The sequence below is a fragment of the Tupaia chinensis genome, unplaced genomic scaffold, assembly GCF_000334495.1.
Source record: "Tupaia chinensis unplaced genomic scaffold, TupChi_1.0 Scaffold000674_2, whole genome shotgun sequence".
NCBI classification, from domain to species: Eukaryota; Metazoa; Chordata; class Mammalia; order Scandentia; family Tupaiidae; genus Tupaia; species Tupaia belangeri.
Window position 1 is genome coordinate 678,522 of NW_006160198.1, and position 17,062 is coordinate 695,583.

Here is a 17,062-nt window from a genome sequence, read left to right on the forward strand (position 1 = left end):
TCCAAATCTTTTAAGTGATTTTTGTGGCAGATAAATTAGGCTGACTTGACTTTAACAAAAAACACTGAATGAAAATTTCTCTTCTTACTCTTTCTCCCGTGTTAAATCCTTTCACTCGTCAACCTTGATTATTGATTTTTAAATCCACTTTGTTTCATTGGCATTCATTGGTTGCATTTTCCCTCTTCCTTCCCCCATGCCCAGATACCCACTCTTAGAAGCCTCTATTATTTCTACAAAATATTATTGCAAAACAATGTTGTAATGCATTGTCATCCTTAGCCAGGGGATCAGTAAACCATTATTTAACACATAAGCAGGCACACTTCAAGTAAAAGGATGAATCATTTGTACAGTGCAGACCAGTGAAAAGGTAACCTCTCATATATTATTAGATAATACCATTATGAGGACTAAATGTACATTTGTTTAAAGACTTGTTCCTGAAACTCTTCCTGTCACCTCTTTATTCGCTACATTGTATACTCCTGGGCTTCCATTGTATAAATCCTTCTAGGACACCTTTAAAATAGCTGGCTATTCTTTCTCCTGACCCAGGAGGTATTCTGAGTGACTAGTAATGTATAACTTTGAGTGTCAATCCAACCACCTTTAGCAGGTATTACAACATATTGAGACCCAGCTGAAAAATGATCACAAGTTCACACTTCTTTTGCCAAGCTTATTTGTTGTATTATTCTTGTTCAGCCACTGAAGCTATTCCTCACTTCACATCCTTTCTGCTAGTCAATGCCTTAACTCCTCACTTTCTGTTTTCTGCTTCTTCCAGTCCTTTAGCTGTGCTTCCTCTGGTCTAATGCCCAAATAAACAATGGAAATACATAACCTCTACAATATAATCATTAAGGAGCCTGTGAACTCTTACACTGTTAGGTTGTCAGGGGAGTCATGACATGTTTTTCTATACCAGACTGCGTCATGACTTTTCTGACAACCCAATACATTTAAAATACTCTACTTGGTGATCATAGTCATTTGTAGCCTGGGCCTGCTCTATAGATTAAAAATTACTTTATCCAACCTTCATTTTATCTCTTCACTGCCCGGAGACTTATTACATTCAAATTCTTTATAAAGCCTTCTATGCAGTTAGTTGCTCTTTCCTGATACTATCACTCTATGTTTTTTATGGGGAAATTACTATATTGTACTCATGTGTTTTGTTTTGCCTCATCTTGATCTATGTGCTCAGCTAGACTGAGTTCTCCAAAGCTATCAACTATGTCTTAAACACCTTTGTGTCCAAGACCACAATATCTACACTTACCAAGCATTCAACAAATGGTAACTCACAGGGATTGGCAAGTTGTGTGGTGATTAAAGGCACTGGATTCCCACATGGTTGACCACAGTTCAAGTCCCAGACCTGGTGGCTTGCTTTCTCGCTTTCCTTTTTTCTCTGTCTCTGTCCGGTCAAATTAAAAAATAATAATAATAACAAAAGGTATTACACAAATAATTCTTTTTAAAAATGGTTATTGACAGATATTGAAAGGAATGATTGATACATTACACTAATTAACTGATAACACCTCTTCTAATACCTGAAGCATGGTAGGCCTTTGATCAATAATCTTTTTGCTTTGACTATGCTCTCTCTCTCTTTTTAAAAATTTAAACTTTGCTTTTTTTTTGTTTTTGTTTTGTTTTAAAGGTACCATTAGTTGAACAACTATTCCGCAAAGAGTTCAATCCATTTTTGAGGAAATGGTATCGTGTAATTAGATTAAGTGGTGATACTCAATTGAAAATATCATTTCCAGAAGTTGTTGCATCCTGTGATGTTATCATCAGTACAGCTCAAATCCTAGAAAACTCTCTTTTAAACTCAGAAAGTGGAGAAGATGCTGGTGTACAACTGTCAGGTTAGTGGAAGTGTCTATTTATTTATTTACTTATTTATTATATTTTTAAAGGTTTTTGCTATAGGGTGTGAGCGCTCTCCAGAAAGACACAGAGAGACAGAGAAACAGAAAGCGAGACCCCCCTCCCCCCCACCCCAGGGGTGATGGCCATGCCGCAATCCCTTCTCCTCTCGGGATCTTGGGCATGCACACACACGCGCCTGATGTGAGTTTAAGCCACCGGGTCCAGGACTCAAACCACGATTGACTACATGGGAGGGAGTCCAGTGACATAGCCATTATGCCAACTGCTGGTCCCAAAAGTGTTTATTTTTTGAAAAAGAAGAATTAGCATTAATAGTAATGTTAGTTATGGTAATAGAGGCTATATTGGTTAAGTAATTTTTTAAGTGATTAAAAATTTTTATTAGATCAAATCATCTCTCATTCATTAAAGCCCTTCTTCCTAAGGGAAAAAGAAAAAACTGAGAAGTTTGTAATTAGATTACTTTGTTCTGAATAAGAATCTCATTATTGGACCCAGTTGCCATGGTGTAGTCAGTAGGGTGCCACTAGAAGATTTTGGAGCCACATAGGAAAGACCTGAACGTTCTTGGCTGGCTGGAAGACAGGGAAGGATTGTGTGTGGCAGGACCCTGTCAAGGGTTCCTTTCTCTGTTTCTGTCACTGTCTCTTTAATTCTTATGAAAGAAATAAGCAAAACCTGTTTTGAAAAGAAGTAAAACTGGGACCAGGAGATGGTGTATTTGTTTAGTCACTGGACTCCCGTGTGGTTGGCTGCAGTTCGAGTCCCAGACCCAACAACTTCAAATTCATGTCAGGCGCGTGTGTGTGCATGCCCAAAATCCAAAGAGAAGAATGGAGGAGCAGGGATTGCGGGAACTGGCCATCTCCCCTGGGGATTGATTTCTTGCTTTCTGTCTTTCTGTTTCTCTTTGTCTCTCTGACGAGCCTTATAACAAAAATCTCTCTCTAAAAAAAGAGTAAAACTATAATAATTAACTACAATGTTAAAAGGAATACAAAATTATTTAAATAGTAGGTTTTTAATTTTTTTTTTCATTTGAATTGTTAGAGGACATTTGTACTTGCCAGACAGAGACAGAGACAGAAGGAAAGGGAGAAAGCACCCCTCAATGGTGTCTGGTCATGCTACAATCCATTCTCCTCCATTTCTCCCTCCTCTTGGGATTTTGGGCCCATCCTCATAAATGCCCAGCATACCCTTCAGGCCACTGGGACCAGTTTTGGAACTGCATGGTATGCCATCTGGGATCCAGCTCTATTAACTCTTAGGCCATGGAGCTATCCCATGTGTTTTTCATTTGGTGTATTAGAAAAAAAAATACTAACACAAAATTAAATAATTTTTTAAAGAAGAAAAGTATGTACCTGAGTTTTATGGAACAAGTCAGGATGTGAATCTCATCCCTTGACTGTTTTTCTTTTTTTTTTCTTAATCTATTTGCTGTGATTTTTCAAGCCACCAGGTCTAGGTCTTGAACCATGGTTGGCCAGGTAGGAATCAAGCACCCTAACCACCTTACCACCTGCTGCTCCCACCATTTTTTAACTCTATAAATTTTCTAAATCTAGGGACCAGCAGACGACACAACGGCTATGTCACTGAACTCCCATGTAGTTGACTGTGGTTTAGTTCCCGGACCCAGTGACTTAAATTCATTCCATGTACGTGTGCGTGCATGCCCAAGATCCTGAGAGGAGAATGGAGGAGAAGGGGTTGTGGCATGGCCATCCCCCCATGGGAGTGATTTCTCATTTTCTGTCTCTCTGTTTTTCTGTCTTTCTGACAAGCACACGCATCCTATAGCAAGAACCTCTCCAAAAAAAGAAAAAAGGAAAAGAAAGAAAAAAGAAAAGAAGAAAAAAATCTTAATCTCATCTGTTAAATAGATATATCAAACAAGAATAGTTTCCTAATAACTATTTGTAAACTTCTGTATGTTTATGTGCCTAGAAGAGTTAGATTTGTAAACAGGGCTGCTCCAGTGTCCTGTCCAAGAAAAGAAATCCTCGCGGCTGCTCAGTTCATAACTGAAAAGGTAGTGCTCTCATTGTAGTTTGCTGGTACAGATAATGAACCATGTGAATTTTCCTTTAAGATTTTTCTCTCATTATCATTGATGAATGTCATCACACCAACAAGGAAGCAGTCTATAATAACATCATGAGGCGTTACTTGAAACAGAAGTTGAAAAACTATACACTCAAGAAAGAGTGCAGACCAGTGGTTCCCCTACCTCAGATACTGGGACTCACAGCTTCACCTGGTGTTGGAGGGGCCACAAAACAAGCGAAAGCTGATGAACACATTTTAAAAGTAAGTCAGTAACTTTATGTATAACCAGTAAAATCAAAGCTAAAATAAATGCTAGTGCTTCTTAGGCTTTTTAAGTAAGATTGAGTGTAAGGGCCCTAATCATTTATTTAGTGAGATGTATTTGCTTTAACTATAGCAAATATACTTAATTTTCTACAGAATAGTGCATGTCTTTGTGAAGAACTATGACATAGAACAATACAAAAATTGTGACGAACAGAAAATAATGAGAAGTTGAGACAAATAGAATGTCTTTTATTTTATTTTTTTTTAATTTTTAATTATTTTTAGGTTTTTGCCATAGTGTGTGTGCACTCACTGGAAAGAGACAGAGAACGTGAGAAATCACTCCCCAGGGGATATGGCCACACCACAATCCTTTTTCCTCCATTCTTCTCTTATATATTGGGCATACAAGCAAATGTGCCCAGAGTGATTTTCAAGCTGCCAGGTCTAGGACTCCAATCGCGGTCAGTCATGTAGGAATCCCACACTTTAACCACCACACCACATGCTAGCCTGATATAATACCTTTTTTCCAACATCTGCTTCTGTAGTTTCGGATCTATTTGATATAGAAATATACATAAACGATGCAACTTTCTGGTTTTGACACATAATAAAGTTTTACTTCATGAGTTGCGAAGTAGCATGTTTCCTTTGTCTTTTCTGTTATGTATAATCCTAGGACTCTGGGTTATTAAAATTAAATGGAAACTCAAGATATTAAAATCTTTAATTAAAGATAAACTTGTCAGGTGCCCCAAAATGAGAACCTCCCATAAGCACTGTTGCTTATCTTAGGTGTTAAATGAATCAGAGTAGACCAAGAAGTATGTGGGCATTATGGAAAGTGCATTTTAATTTTAAGGGCCTTACTTTAAGTCTAATTCACTAAAAACCATAGACTAAATACAAATTCAGAGGTTCAGTTATTAGCTCCAAATATAAGGACTAAGTCCAATTTTATGAGCCAAGGCACATATGCTGAAACTGCCTCTGGATTTACACCCCTTCTTTATGTGCAGAAGACATGGCTATCTTCATGACCTTTAATGTGCCTCATGTAATATGGTTACCTCAAAACTACTGTCTAGCAATCCCTGAAAATTGCTATGCTCTTTCCACGTAGCTTTTTCCAGCTTAGAAATGGAACTGAAGGAAAAAATGAATATACTTCTGGAATTACCTACCAAACTTGATTTACAAACTTCATTTTATATATCAGGACACATGTTATTGGTTAATCAGATCCATAGTAAAATATTACTCAAATTCCATATTTAGTAACTAATGCAAAATATTGCCTACATGACAATTTATGCTACATATTTATGCTACCAATATAGGTCAAATATTTCTTACATGAAAAATAACTCTACATTTAATCAATTGAAAGGAAGATGTAATTATTTAAATATTGACAATGATCTCTTTTCCAGATATGTGCCAATCTTGATGCATTTACCATTAAAACTGTGAAAGAAAATCTTGAGCAGCTCAAAAACCAAATAAAGGAGCCTTACAAAAAGGTTGTAATCGCAGATGATACCAGAGAAGTACGTGCTTAATATTTGGTGTCTGTTTTATTGGCAATATCATACTTAACTGAAAGATAGTAAAGTCTATTTTATATGACCCATATAAATAATATTATTATAAAATTTTAGCAGACTTACGTCTTTTTTTAAATTGATATTACACAGCAATGCACTGCTGTGAAATCTTGCATTCATTTTTATTTTAGTTCTAATTTATATAAAGATTAACTCAGTAATTGTTTGGCTACATATGAGCCACAGAGTAATGGGAGTGGAGAGGGCTGTATAGCTAAACTTGAGGGTTTGTGACAGTTCTTTTTCTTTTTTTTTTTTTTACTTTCTTGGTTGGTGAATTCCAGGATTCATTTTCTGGAATACTACAGAGCCATTTTGTTGCTACCAGATAACAGTTGGCAATGATAATGGAAATCCTACCCAATTTGCATATTTGCATATTTGCTTTCTTAGGAAAACACTGACATGGTAAAGAAATAAAATATTTAATGGTGCTTTTCCAATGAATATCTTCACTATTACAAAAATCAACTGAGAATCAATTGGACATTATGACTAGTAAATTACATCAGTACTTTCTTTTGTAAAATTGAAAAAGCATAATTTAATCCCCTTGAAAATCTGCCTTGTAAGGATGTTGAGATTAAGTAACATGAGATAATAAAGGGCTTGAAATGCAGTAGGCACTAAACCAATGTTGGTGACCGCCACCTACAGATGATTTGTGTTTGAAATTCTGAAAAGACTACTTTATATTCCAGCTGCACTAGCACATTTGAAAATACTCGATTTGTTTTCACTTCTTTTTTTTTTACTTATCCAGTGTAAATTGTCGAGTTTAAATCACATTTCTACTTAAAATCATTTAATAAATATATTGCTTAAGAAATTTCTAAAAGTTTGACATCTTTAATTTACTTAATTTTTATTATAAATTTTAATTGAAATATAATATGTACAGAAAAGTATACATAAGTGTATTGATTGCTGAATTTTTATAAACTGAACATATCTGTGTCATCAAAATCCAGATAAAAGACAGAATGTTGATAGTTCCTCCTTTTGGTCACCACATCCCAAGGACACTTACTATCCTGACTTCTACAACCAAAATTTAGTTTTGATTGATTTTTGGACTGGTATCAGTGGAATCATATAACATGTACTTTTTTGTGTCTGCCTTTCTTCAAACTCTAACCTAACTTTTTATATAGGTAGAAATAATACTAAAACCAGTTGCTCAAAGGCATATTTCTTTCTTTTTTTTTTTTTCTTTTGAGAGATTTTCACTGTAGGGCGCGTGCGCTCGCCAGACAGACAGAGAGAGACATTAGAGACAGAAAGCGAGAAATCACCCCCCAGGGGGGATGGTCACGCCACAATCCCTTCTCCTCCATTCTCCTCTCGGGATCTTGGGCACGCACGCACACGTGCCCGGCGTGAGTTTTAAGCCACCGGGTCCGGGACACGAACCACGGTCGACTACGTGGGAGTCCAGCGACATAGCCATTACGCTAACTGCTGGTTCCCCAAAGGCATATTTCTTAAATTAGATGGAAAGCTTTCTAAATATACTCGTGGCATTAATTTGGTATGTGGTTTTTAAATTACCTCCAGCATTCAAGATTTATGTCATTCATGAACTTTACTTTCATAGAATTTTTCATTTCAGCAGGTTCACTCAGTAAGTGGCTGGATGGCAGAGTAAAAGAGAAACTGTTATAAATAAATGTGCAAAGAAGTGATCAGAGGTTAACCTGAATCAAATTTATTATAACATAGAAGTTAATTTAAAGGAGATAATGTTACTCTTTTAACAATGTAAATATGTAAGAATAAGTATATAATTTATCTTTTAGGATCCATTTAAAGCAAAACTCCTAGAAATAATGACAAAGATTCAAACTTATTGCCAACTGAGTCCAATGTCAGATTTTGGAACTCAACCCTATGAACAATGGGCCATTCAAATGGAAAAAAAAGGTAATTTGGGTTTTGACCTAACTCTTAGTTTATCCTATATGTATGGCAAGGTTTCAGATATCTATTTCATATAGTACCAAGGAAACTAAAAGCAAACATGATATCAAATATTGAGTTTGTCTATGCAAAAATTTGTCATGATTTTCCCAACAATCCAATAAAATGTTTGTGCTCTATGTAGGTCTAGAATAAGCATGTTCTAATTCCTTAATCTATGGAAAGAGATACCAATTCATTCCATTTTCACTTTTTAGTCAGTCTTTTGTTTATTCTGTATTTTAAGTATTAATATAAACAATGGTCTCTAAAGACAAACTGAACTAATATATTTTTTAGGCTTTTCCTCTGTGAACTAAATATTTATTGCTGAAAGCAGAGTTCAAATAGCAAGTCTTACAACTGGAAAACTTGCTTCCTTTCAGATCTCATGACTCATTTTAGCCTTAAGTTGCCCATTTCAAAACCAAGATGAAGCCAGTTTTGGAGTCAGTATCATAAATGTATTGAAGTCCACAGTATAGATATGTTCTCTCACTGTTTCATTTCCTTAATGTATTGTTTCTTAGCTGCAAGAGAAGGAAATCGCAAAGACCGTGTTTGTACAGAACATTTGAGGAAGTACAACGAGGCCCTACAAATTAATGACACAATCCGAATGATTGATGCATACAACCACCTTGAAACTTTCTATAATGATGAGAAAGAAAAGAGGTTTGCAATCCTACAAGATGATAGTGATAACAGTGATGATGATGACTGTGATGGTGATGAAGATAAGAATGATTTAAAGAAATCTGTGAAACTGGATGGCACAGATAGATTTCTCATAGACTTATTTTTTGGTAAGATTCAAAGTAACATGTTTTGAGTAGTATCATGCATTTATTACCTCTTTGACATGAACCTGGTACTCCTCATAAACTCTCTAAAATACCCTCTTAAAATGCCCACACTCTATGACTGAAACTGACTAATGGATATAGAAACACAAGATATAGATGTAAATACCAGATATAGTGTGTGTGAAAAAAGAGGGTCTGAGGAAGGGCATTTAGAAGAAAAACAGGGAGACAAAGCTTTAATGGCACAAAGAAATGTGGTATTACCTGTTGAAGATATTTTGTACTTTTATCAGCTATACTAGGGAGAAATGTTCACCTGTTGAAATATCCATTTTGTAAGCCAAATAATAGTGTAATTGAATATATAAAAGGAAATGAAATGAAAAAATAAATAAATTTAAAAAATAACATTTTGAAAAATAAATCCCACTCAGGTTGGGGCTTTTTAAATTGATGTCACCAGATTAACTATGAGTTACATGATGACAATTGGTCATTTGATCATCTAGTTTTATTGTCAAGACCATTACAATGAATTTATTATTTATTTTTCGTAGAGGCTTTCATCTTAGGGTATATGCACTTAACAGAGAGACAGAAACAGTGAGAGGGAAAGTGAGAAATCCCCCCCCCAGGGAGGATGGCCACACCTAAATCTCTTCTCCTCTATTCCCCCCTCAAGATCTTAGGCACACAAGAACACACATCCAGCGTGAGTTTTAAGCCACCAAGTAAGGATTTGCAACTGTGCTTGGCCATGTAAGAGTCCAGCGACGTAACTACTACACTATCTGCTGGCCCCAAATGTATTTCTTTAGTAGCCTGGTCACAAGATTAATTGTAGATGAGTCACATCACAGTGCATTCTTATGTAAAATCTTCCAATTCAGTTATTTGTATATTTTACTCATTTGGACTAATTATTTCTTTTAAAATAATTTTAAATAACTTCTAATTTACAAAATTATGTATATTTATAGTGTACATGTTTCAATTCGTGAATGTGTTGTGAAATGGCTAAGTCAAGCTGATTAACATATTCACTATCATTATTTCCTAAAGAAAACAAGAAAATGTTGAAAAAGCTGGCCGAAAACCCAGAACATGAAAATGAGAAGCTGACGAAGTTAAGAAACACCATAATGGAACAATATACTAGGACTGAGGAATCAGCACGGGGAATAATTTTCACAAAAACACGACAGAGCGCATATGCGCTTTCACAGTGGATTACTGAAAATGAAAAATTTGCAGAAGTGGGAGTCAAAGCTCATCATCTGATTGGAGCTGGACACAGCAGTGAGTTCAAACCTATGACACAGGTATAAACGTCTTTTAGGACTTCTTTTTTTATTCTGTTATTACTCTTTTCAAATTATTTGGAGTTTATTTATTTATTTACACAGATTCTCACACCATTCCCTAAGTAAGCGTTCACAATGAAGCACTTGTTCTTGAAATAAAATTTGAGTCATATAGGTACCTAATCTTTGGTGTTTGACAGGAAAAGCATTATCCTATCTATCTATCTATCTATCTATCTATCTATCTATCTATCTATCTATCTATATATCTGAAGGAACTTTCTAAGCTGAGTTTCCCTTACAAAAATCAATGACACCTAAATTAATAAAGTGGAGAAATGTTTACAGTGTCAAGTGAACAAATCAAACCTCATAAAATATATTAAAATATGTTTGTATAGAGTGAAACCTGTGAGAGAACTTACAAAAATTATAATATTTCATGTGCTAGAGATTTGAGAAGGTTTTCTGTTCCTTTAGAAGGTGTTTTGTTTGGTTTCATTTTGTTATGTTGTGTGCACAGTGAAACACATTATGAAAAGGGAAAAGGCACTTGTAGACATTACAAGAATGGGTGAAACAGTGATACCTTTTAAGAGTAAACTGAAGAGTAAAGTTGCATAGACCCTGAGTCTTGCTGCATGAGGGTATACTTCCAATATAGTCATCATCATTCAGGTCCATGGAGTAAGTGCAATCTCTTGTAAATATTTGCTGGAAAAAAATGTAAATAGTCCACTATAATACTTAATACACCCTCTACATCTACTCATGTCATAAATTCCTCTAAAATTAAATGCCAGAGAAGGCACCGTTTTCCTTGGATAACAAGTTTGTTTCCTCCTTTTGGTTCGCTTTCAGGCAAAAATGAAGTTCAGCCTCACAACTTCTGTGTTAATTTTTGCACTCTTTCACTCTTGGTCTTGTTTTTTGTTTGTTTGTTTGTTTTTACTTTCTGTTATATTGACTTTGGACTTAGGAATTGCAGTGGACTCAGCTTCTTTTTAAAAGAGGTAGAATGTAATAAGTTTGTTTTCAAACTATTGGGTTGTCAGGAAAATCATGACACATTTTGGCATAGGAAAACAGAAAAACATGTCATGACTTCCCTGACCACTTAATATTTTCTACATTTTGTCCATTTCAAACCGGGGGGCTGCATACTGAACATACACCGCCCCCCCCCCCTCAGTCAATGCATCGTCACCTTGTAAACTGAGATGGACTCACTCATTAGGTGTGACTCTTCCTTCCAGCAGAGAGTCACTCGAAGTGTGCATGGAAGTGGTACTTGAGACACAGGGACTTGGGTCAAGAGGGAGAGGACGGGGCATCCCAGGATGCACCTCTAAGCCTCTCTCATCCTTTATATTTATTAGAGCAAAGGAGGATGGAAAGTTAATTTTAGAGAAAGCTGCTTCTGGAGGATTAGAAAGAGGGTAATTCCTGGGACAGGTTCGTTTCAGTACCAATAAGGGTATTATGGCTAAATGACGCAGAGGCTGGGCAGCACACCTTGGAATTTGGAGAGCACATTCATGAGCTCACACACCCATCAAGCAGAAGACATGAAATTAAGCATTTTCACCTTTTTTTCCTAAGCATGTACTCACACTCATTGGCCTCACGTCTTTTTTGAGCAAGAAGACAAGAGGTTAGGCATTTGGGGCATTTTTCTCTGCAGTCATTCATTCAGAGTTCATAAATCCAAGGTGTTCTAGAAGCACAAGGTGTTCTGTTGTTTCCTAACATTTAGGAGAGGAGTTAGGCATTTATTTGATAAGATCTGATGATCTAACACTGTGTCTTTAATTTTCATTATTTAAGTTACTCCTTGGAATCAAGGTGCAGATATCTTCTGCTAAAATCCAAGTACATGTAAGTTCTTATCAGTGGTCGTAAGGGCAGGAGAAGGAACATATCAGAGAAAACTTAAGTAAGGCCATTCTACTAGGTTCTCCGGTAGTTAGGAGTCAAATAAAGTCTCATACTGCCTCTGAGAAGAAAGGGCATGGCATGGGAAAACATACTGTTGGTCTGGCAGGTTTATTTTTATTTGATGTATGGGGACAAAAAAATAGTGTAGATGTGTACCAAATGTCAACAGGACCAACAGCTTTGATGAGGGTGGTTATAAAAATAAAATGACAGTTAACTGAACATGGCCATTATGTTCTCCCCTTCTTCCTATACAAGAGCCAGAGGGCAAATTTTAATTTTTGATATTAACTTTCAAAATTCATATTTTTTCATTAAAAGATTGTTTTAGTTATATTTTAGTCACTGATTCCATTTTTATTTTTATTATCCTTTTAAATAGATAGTACACTCATGTCACTCACAATTAATAAGGGACAAAGCGTATCACCATCTTTCAGTCTTCCAGCGCCACTTGCTGGAAACAACCAATGTTTTCACCTCTCATATGTCCTTCCAGGAGTTCCCATTTATTTCCTGCTTAAATGATTCTTTAACTGTCCAAATGTGGTTTACAGTGTGCATTTTCTCAATGACTCAAAAACATCACTCCACCTTATTCTCTGAATATTAAAGTTTCAGCAGTTAATGTAGTAGTAAAAAGAAAAATCCGTTTTAGCTTCTCATTGCCACATCCTCTTTCCACAAACATCTTCTCCTCATTTCTTCCTCCCGAGTTGCCACTATTTCCTTGGCACAAATGACGGCCTTTCCACCTCCAGACTGGAGGATGGAAATATTTTTGTTATTGTGTGGTAATCCCAGATTGGAAATCAAATGTTGTCTCCCCATCCTGTCTTTGTTCAATGCCAAAAACCAGATGGCAGCAAATCCATGTATGATCTAATCCTTTGATTTACACTGACCAGTTGCAATGTATTATTTCTTCTCTTAATTAGAAGATTTTAATGTGTTTAGCATCACGAAATTTATTTTATTAAAATGTTTCTACAGAATGAACAGAGAGAAGTCATTAGTAAATTTCGCACTGGAAAAATAAATCTGCTTATCGCTACTACTGTGGCAGAAGAAGGTCTGGATATCAAAGAATGTAACATTGTGATCCGTTATGGTCTTGTCACTAATGAAATAGCCATGGTGCAGGTACATTCATATACCTCTATGTACTAGGCTTATTTTTATGTCTGTCTTTGTATTTAATTGCTTTTTAAAGTAAAACTCAAAACATCACTTTAGTTTTAAAAATATATCTTTCTTGCTAAAAGAACAATCCTATAGAACTGTGTACTATTACCTTTTATATTGCTGTTGTTTAGTTCCTGTGACAATCAGATACCTATTGTATTTTTAAACAACTTTTTTTTCTTAACTGTCATTTCTATCTGATGAGACTTTCCAGGACCATGACATCGGCCTCATTTTAGGAGTCAAGAGAGGCCCCTTCTTTCTGAGAATACCTGAGTCCCCAGCTGTTCTAGAAATCATGAGCGTCCTGCAAAGTCACATGCCCAAACTTGAGACAATGCTACCACTTCTGCATTTTCCTCTCTTCTTCATTCAATTTTTCCGTGTGCTTGAAAATTTTTACAGTAAAATGTTGGGTCAGTGTGAACTTATAAATGCAAAAATAAATAAATCAGTAGTTTTTATTCAAATTTAACTTTATCTGTTAGCCACCAGCATTAACTATATTATCATTGCCTCTTATTATGTACAGGACTTATGCTGATTAATAGATATGATAATATTCATGTAAAATTAAATGTGTTTTAAAAAAATACTTTTAAGTTGCATCCTTGGTTAGGAGGCAGGTCATAGAAGATTAAGATACTTACCAGAAAGCCATCAAAATAGGATGTCTTTTTATTTCAGGAGTTAGTTTAAAAGTCAGTTGTTTATTACTTACAGTGCATTTTTTTTTCCTTGAGACTAATATTATTGCTGAGACTTCTGGGCTGGGCCAAAAACATTTATTACTCAAAATGTACCTGAATATCACTTTATAAAGAGGCCCATAGAAATTTATCAACCAAGAAAACATGCTTAAAATCCCATGTAGGGTTCCAGGAACAGACCTGCACCCCACCAACTCTGGTGCCAAGGTCAGAGATTTCCCCTTTCCTCATTCATCTCTTCTATAACGCAGGAGGACTCCCACAGTCCAATCACTGGATCATGGTCTCCATGGTTTGAGAGATTCTGGAGACAAAAAAACTGTACAGGATGGTATTACATTACTGAGGGCTTTGAAGGCATGTGTGGGGACTCAACTAATATCAGTATAGAGCATTGTGTCTGTATTAAAGCATTTTTCTAAGTTTAAAGAGCTGACTTACAAGAAATGGATAAGTAACTTTAGTGAGAACAGGAAGAACATTTGATGGCTGGAATACTAGGCAACAAATATCATTCCAGGTTGAAATGAGGAGAGTTAGCCAGGAGGCAGAGAGTCTTGCATTTACTTGATCTCTTTATGTTCCCAGGCCCGGGGTCGAGCCAGAGCTGATGAGAGCACCTATGTCCTGGTTGCTCCCAGTGGCTCAGGAGTTATTGAACGTGAGACGGTTAATGATTTCCGAGAGAAGATGATGTATAAAGCGATACACCATGTCCAAAATATGAAGCCAGATGAGTATGCTCATAAGGTATAGTTTTTGGCCACTTATGAATTTAATTTTCATTTTAAAATGACTGTGGTTCCATCTATATCTTCGTGGCTAAGTCTCCAGACAGAAATTGTGCTGAATTATAAGTTCCAGTTTCATCAACTGTGCTTAGCCCAGATTGACATATAAAGATTCAGAATCCATGATGGGCAGAAAACTGACAGGGAGCCTTTGTTCATTCCACAGAAACCAACAATAAACTTTAATAATATAAATTTAGGTAGCCTTTGATTCAGAAAGATACTGCAACTCACTCATTCAATCCAACCTGGTAATTTTTTTTTTTGGAGAGATTTTCACTGTAGGGCGCGTGCGCTCGCCAGACAGACAGAGAGAGACATAGAGACAGAAAGCGAGAAATCACCCCCCAGGGGGGATGGTCACGCCGCAATCCCTTCTCCTCCATTCTCCTCTCGGGATCTTGGGCACGCACGCACACGCGCCCGGTGTGAGTTTTAAGCCACTGGGTCCGGGACACGAACCGCGGTCGACTACGTGGGAGTCCAGCGACATAGCCATTACGCTAACTGCTGGTTCCCGTAATTTTGTTTTGATCTAATCCATTAGTATGATTATATATATATGTATATGTATATGTGTGTGTGTACATACATGTATGTATATGTATATATATGTATGTATATGTATATATACACATTTTTATTTCAGAAATATTTACAAAATGCTCACTATGTGCCAGGAATTGTTCTAGGAATAGCAAACATGGTAGCAAACAGATAAGACCTATCCTGCATGAAAATTATGTTCTAGTATGTGCCTCATGATGTTTGGATAAAAGAAACAAGAAACAAAACTTAAAATCAAGAAATGCATTATGTGCTACCAACTTAGAATTAAGTGAAACAAGTCACAAGATAGGTACTTTAGACTATGTGGATGGGGGCCAGCCAGTGTTGTGGTGGTTATTTCCAGCCGGTGTGTGGTAGTTAAAGTCACTGGATCCCAGATGGCTGACTATGTGGTTCAAGTCTTTTTTTTTTTTTTTTTTGGAGAGGTTTTTCCGCTATAAGGCGCGTGCGCTCGCCGGAAAGACAGAGAGAGACAGAGAGACAGAGAGATAGAAAGCGAGAACTCACCCCCCAGGGGGGATGGTCACACTGCAATCCCTTCTCCATTCTTCTCTTGGGATCTTGGGCACGCATGCACACACACCTGGAGTGAGTTTAAGCCACCAGGTCTGGGACTTGAACCGCAGTCGACTACATGGGAGTCTAGTGACATAGCCATTATGCTAATTGCTGGTCCCAAGTCTTGGACCTGGCAACATGCCTGGGACCCAGAAGGTAACATGGTGGTTATAGAGCTGGATTCCATATGCCCAGTCATGGTTTGAGTCCCAGACATGGTTGCTTAAAAATCATTACAGGTGCATGTGTATGTATAGCAAAAATCCTGAGAGAAGAATAGAAGAAAGGGGATGGCGGCATGGCCACACCTCCTGGAGGGTGATTTCTCACTTTCCCTGTTTCTAGCTCTGTCTCTCTCTATCTTTCTCCCATGAGCACATGCACCCTATGGCAAAAATCTAAAAAAAAAATAATAAGTCAGGTAAGTGTGTTTGTGTGTCCAAAATCCTGAAAGGACAAATAGTGAAGAAGTGATTGTGTGGCATATGACCATCCTCTCTCTCTCTCTCTCTCTCTGTGTGTGTGTGTGTGTGTGTGTGTGTGTGTGTCTTTCTAGAGAGTACATGTACCCTCCAGCAAATAATAAAGATAAATAAAATAGATTAGGTGATTGAGGAAGGCCTCTTAGAGGGACTGATGTTGAGGCTGGATCTAAATGATAAAATATATATTATGTCACGTAACTGCATCTCAGTTTACTAACAGAGCTGTTTGAATTGTGCGAAAGAACGCAGTGAAAGAATATTTCTACACTGTTTTAGGAAATCTCCCATACCATTGAATTAAAGACTGTAACTACTATAATAGCAAAAAACCCATTTAGAAGAAAATTCACACCCTTGCATATGGGTGTGAGTGTTAGTTTCTTAACATTGGAGTCGGCTCTACCCTAAATAGAAGTTTCACAAAAGAGATGCTTTCAAATTGGTGTGCATTGCTATTACCAAGTCCAAAGTTTTCTGGCCAAATTTCTACACAACCTTACATGTAAAACTCTCCTGATATAAGACAAACCAAACATCTTAGTATCAGGTAATACTTTTGTTAGTGAATAATGTCACTGGAATATTATTGATTCACATTTAATCCCCTAAAAGAATGAGTCAAGGACCTATTTACAAAGGTTAAAGTTTTATGACTTGTTGTGGAAATCTCTGAGTTTATCAGTCCAATTTTCCCAATCTTTAGAATAAGATACAACTTATGGTGGAGCTAGCAGGTGGCATAGTGTGTCAGGTACCAGGTACCAGACTCCCACATGGCCAATCTCAGTTTGAGTCTTATATCTGGCAACTTGAAAATCATGCTGGGCATGAATGCATGTGGGCCCAAAATCTCAGGAGGAAAACAGAGCAGACATATTTTTAGGTTCATGGCTAAGAGACCTGCCTTCCTAAA

The 17,062-nt window shown here is 36.7% G+C and overlaps 1 protein-coding gene across 1 annotated transcript in view; it reads left to right on the forward strand.

Annotated features, from left to right (window-relative positions):
- The window catches only part of IFIH1 (interferon induced with helicase C domain 1), a 68,993-nt gene that overhangs the window by 46,315 nt on the left and 5,616 nt on the right, over positions 1-17,062 (forward strand). Inside the window, 8 exon segments of the mRNA XM_006160265.3 lie at positions 1,676-1,886; positions 4,010-4,227; positions 5,670-5,786; positions 7,643-7,766; positions 8,333-8,608; positions 9,671-9,930; positions 12,844-12,993; positions 14,334-14,495. Coding sequence (XP_006160327.1) covers positions 1,676-1,886; positions 4,010-4,227; positions 5,670-5,786; positions 7,643-7,766; positions 8,333-8,608; positions 9,671-9,930; positions 12,844-12,993; positions 14,334-14,495 — 1,518 coding nt within the window.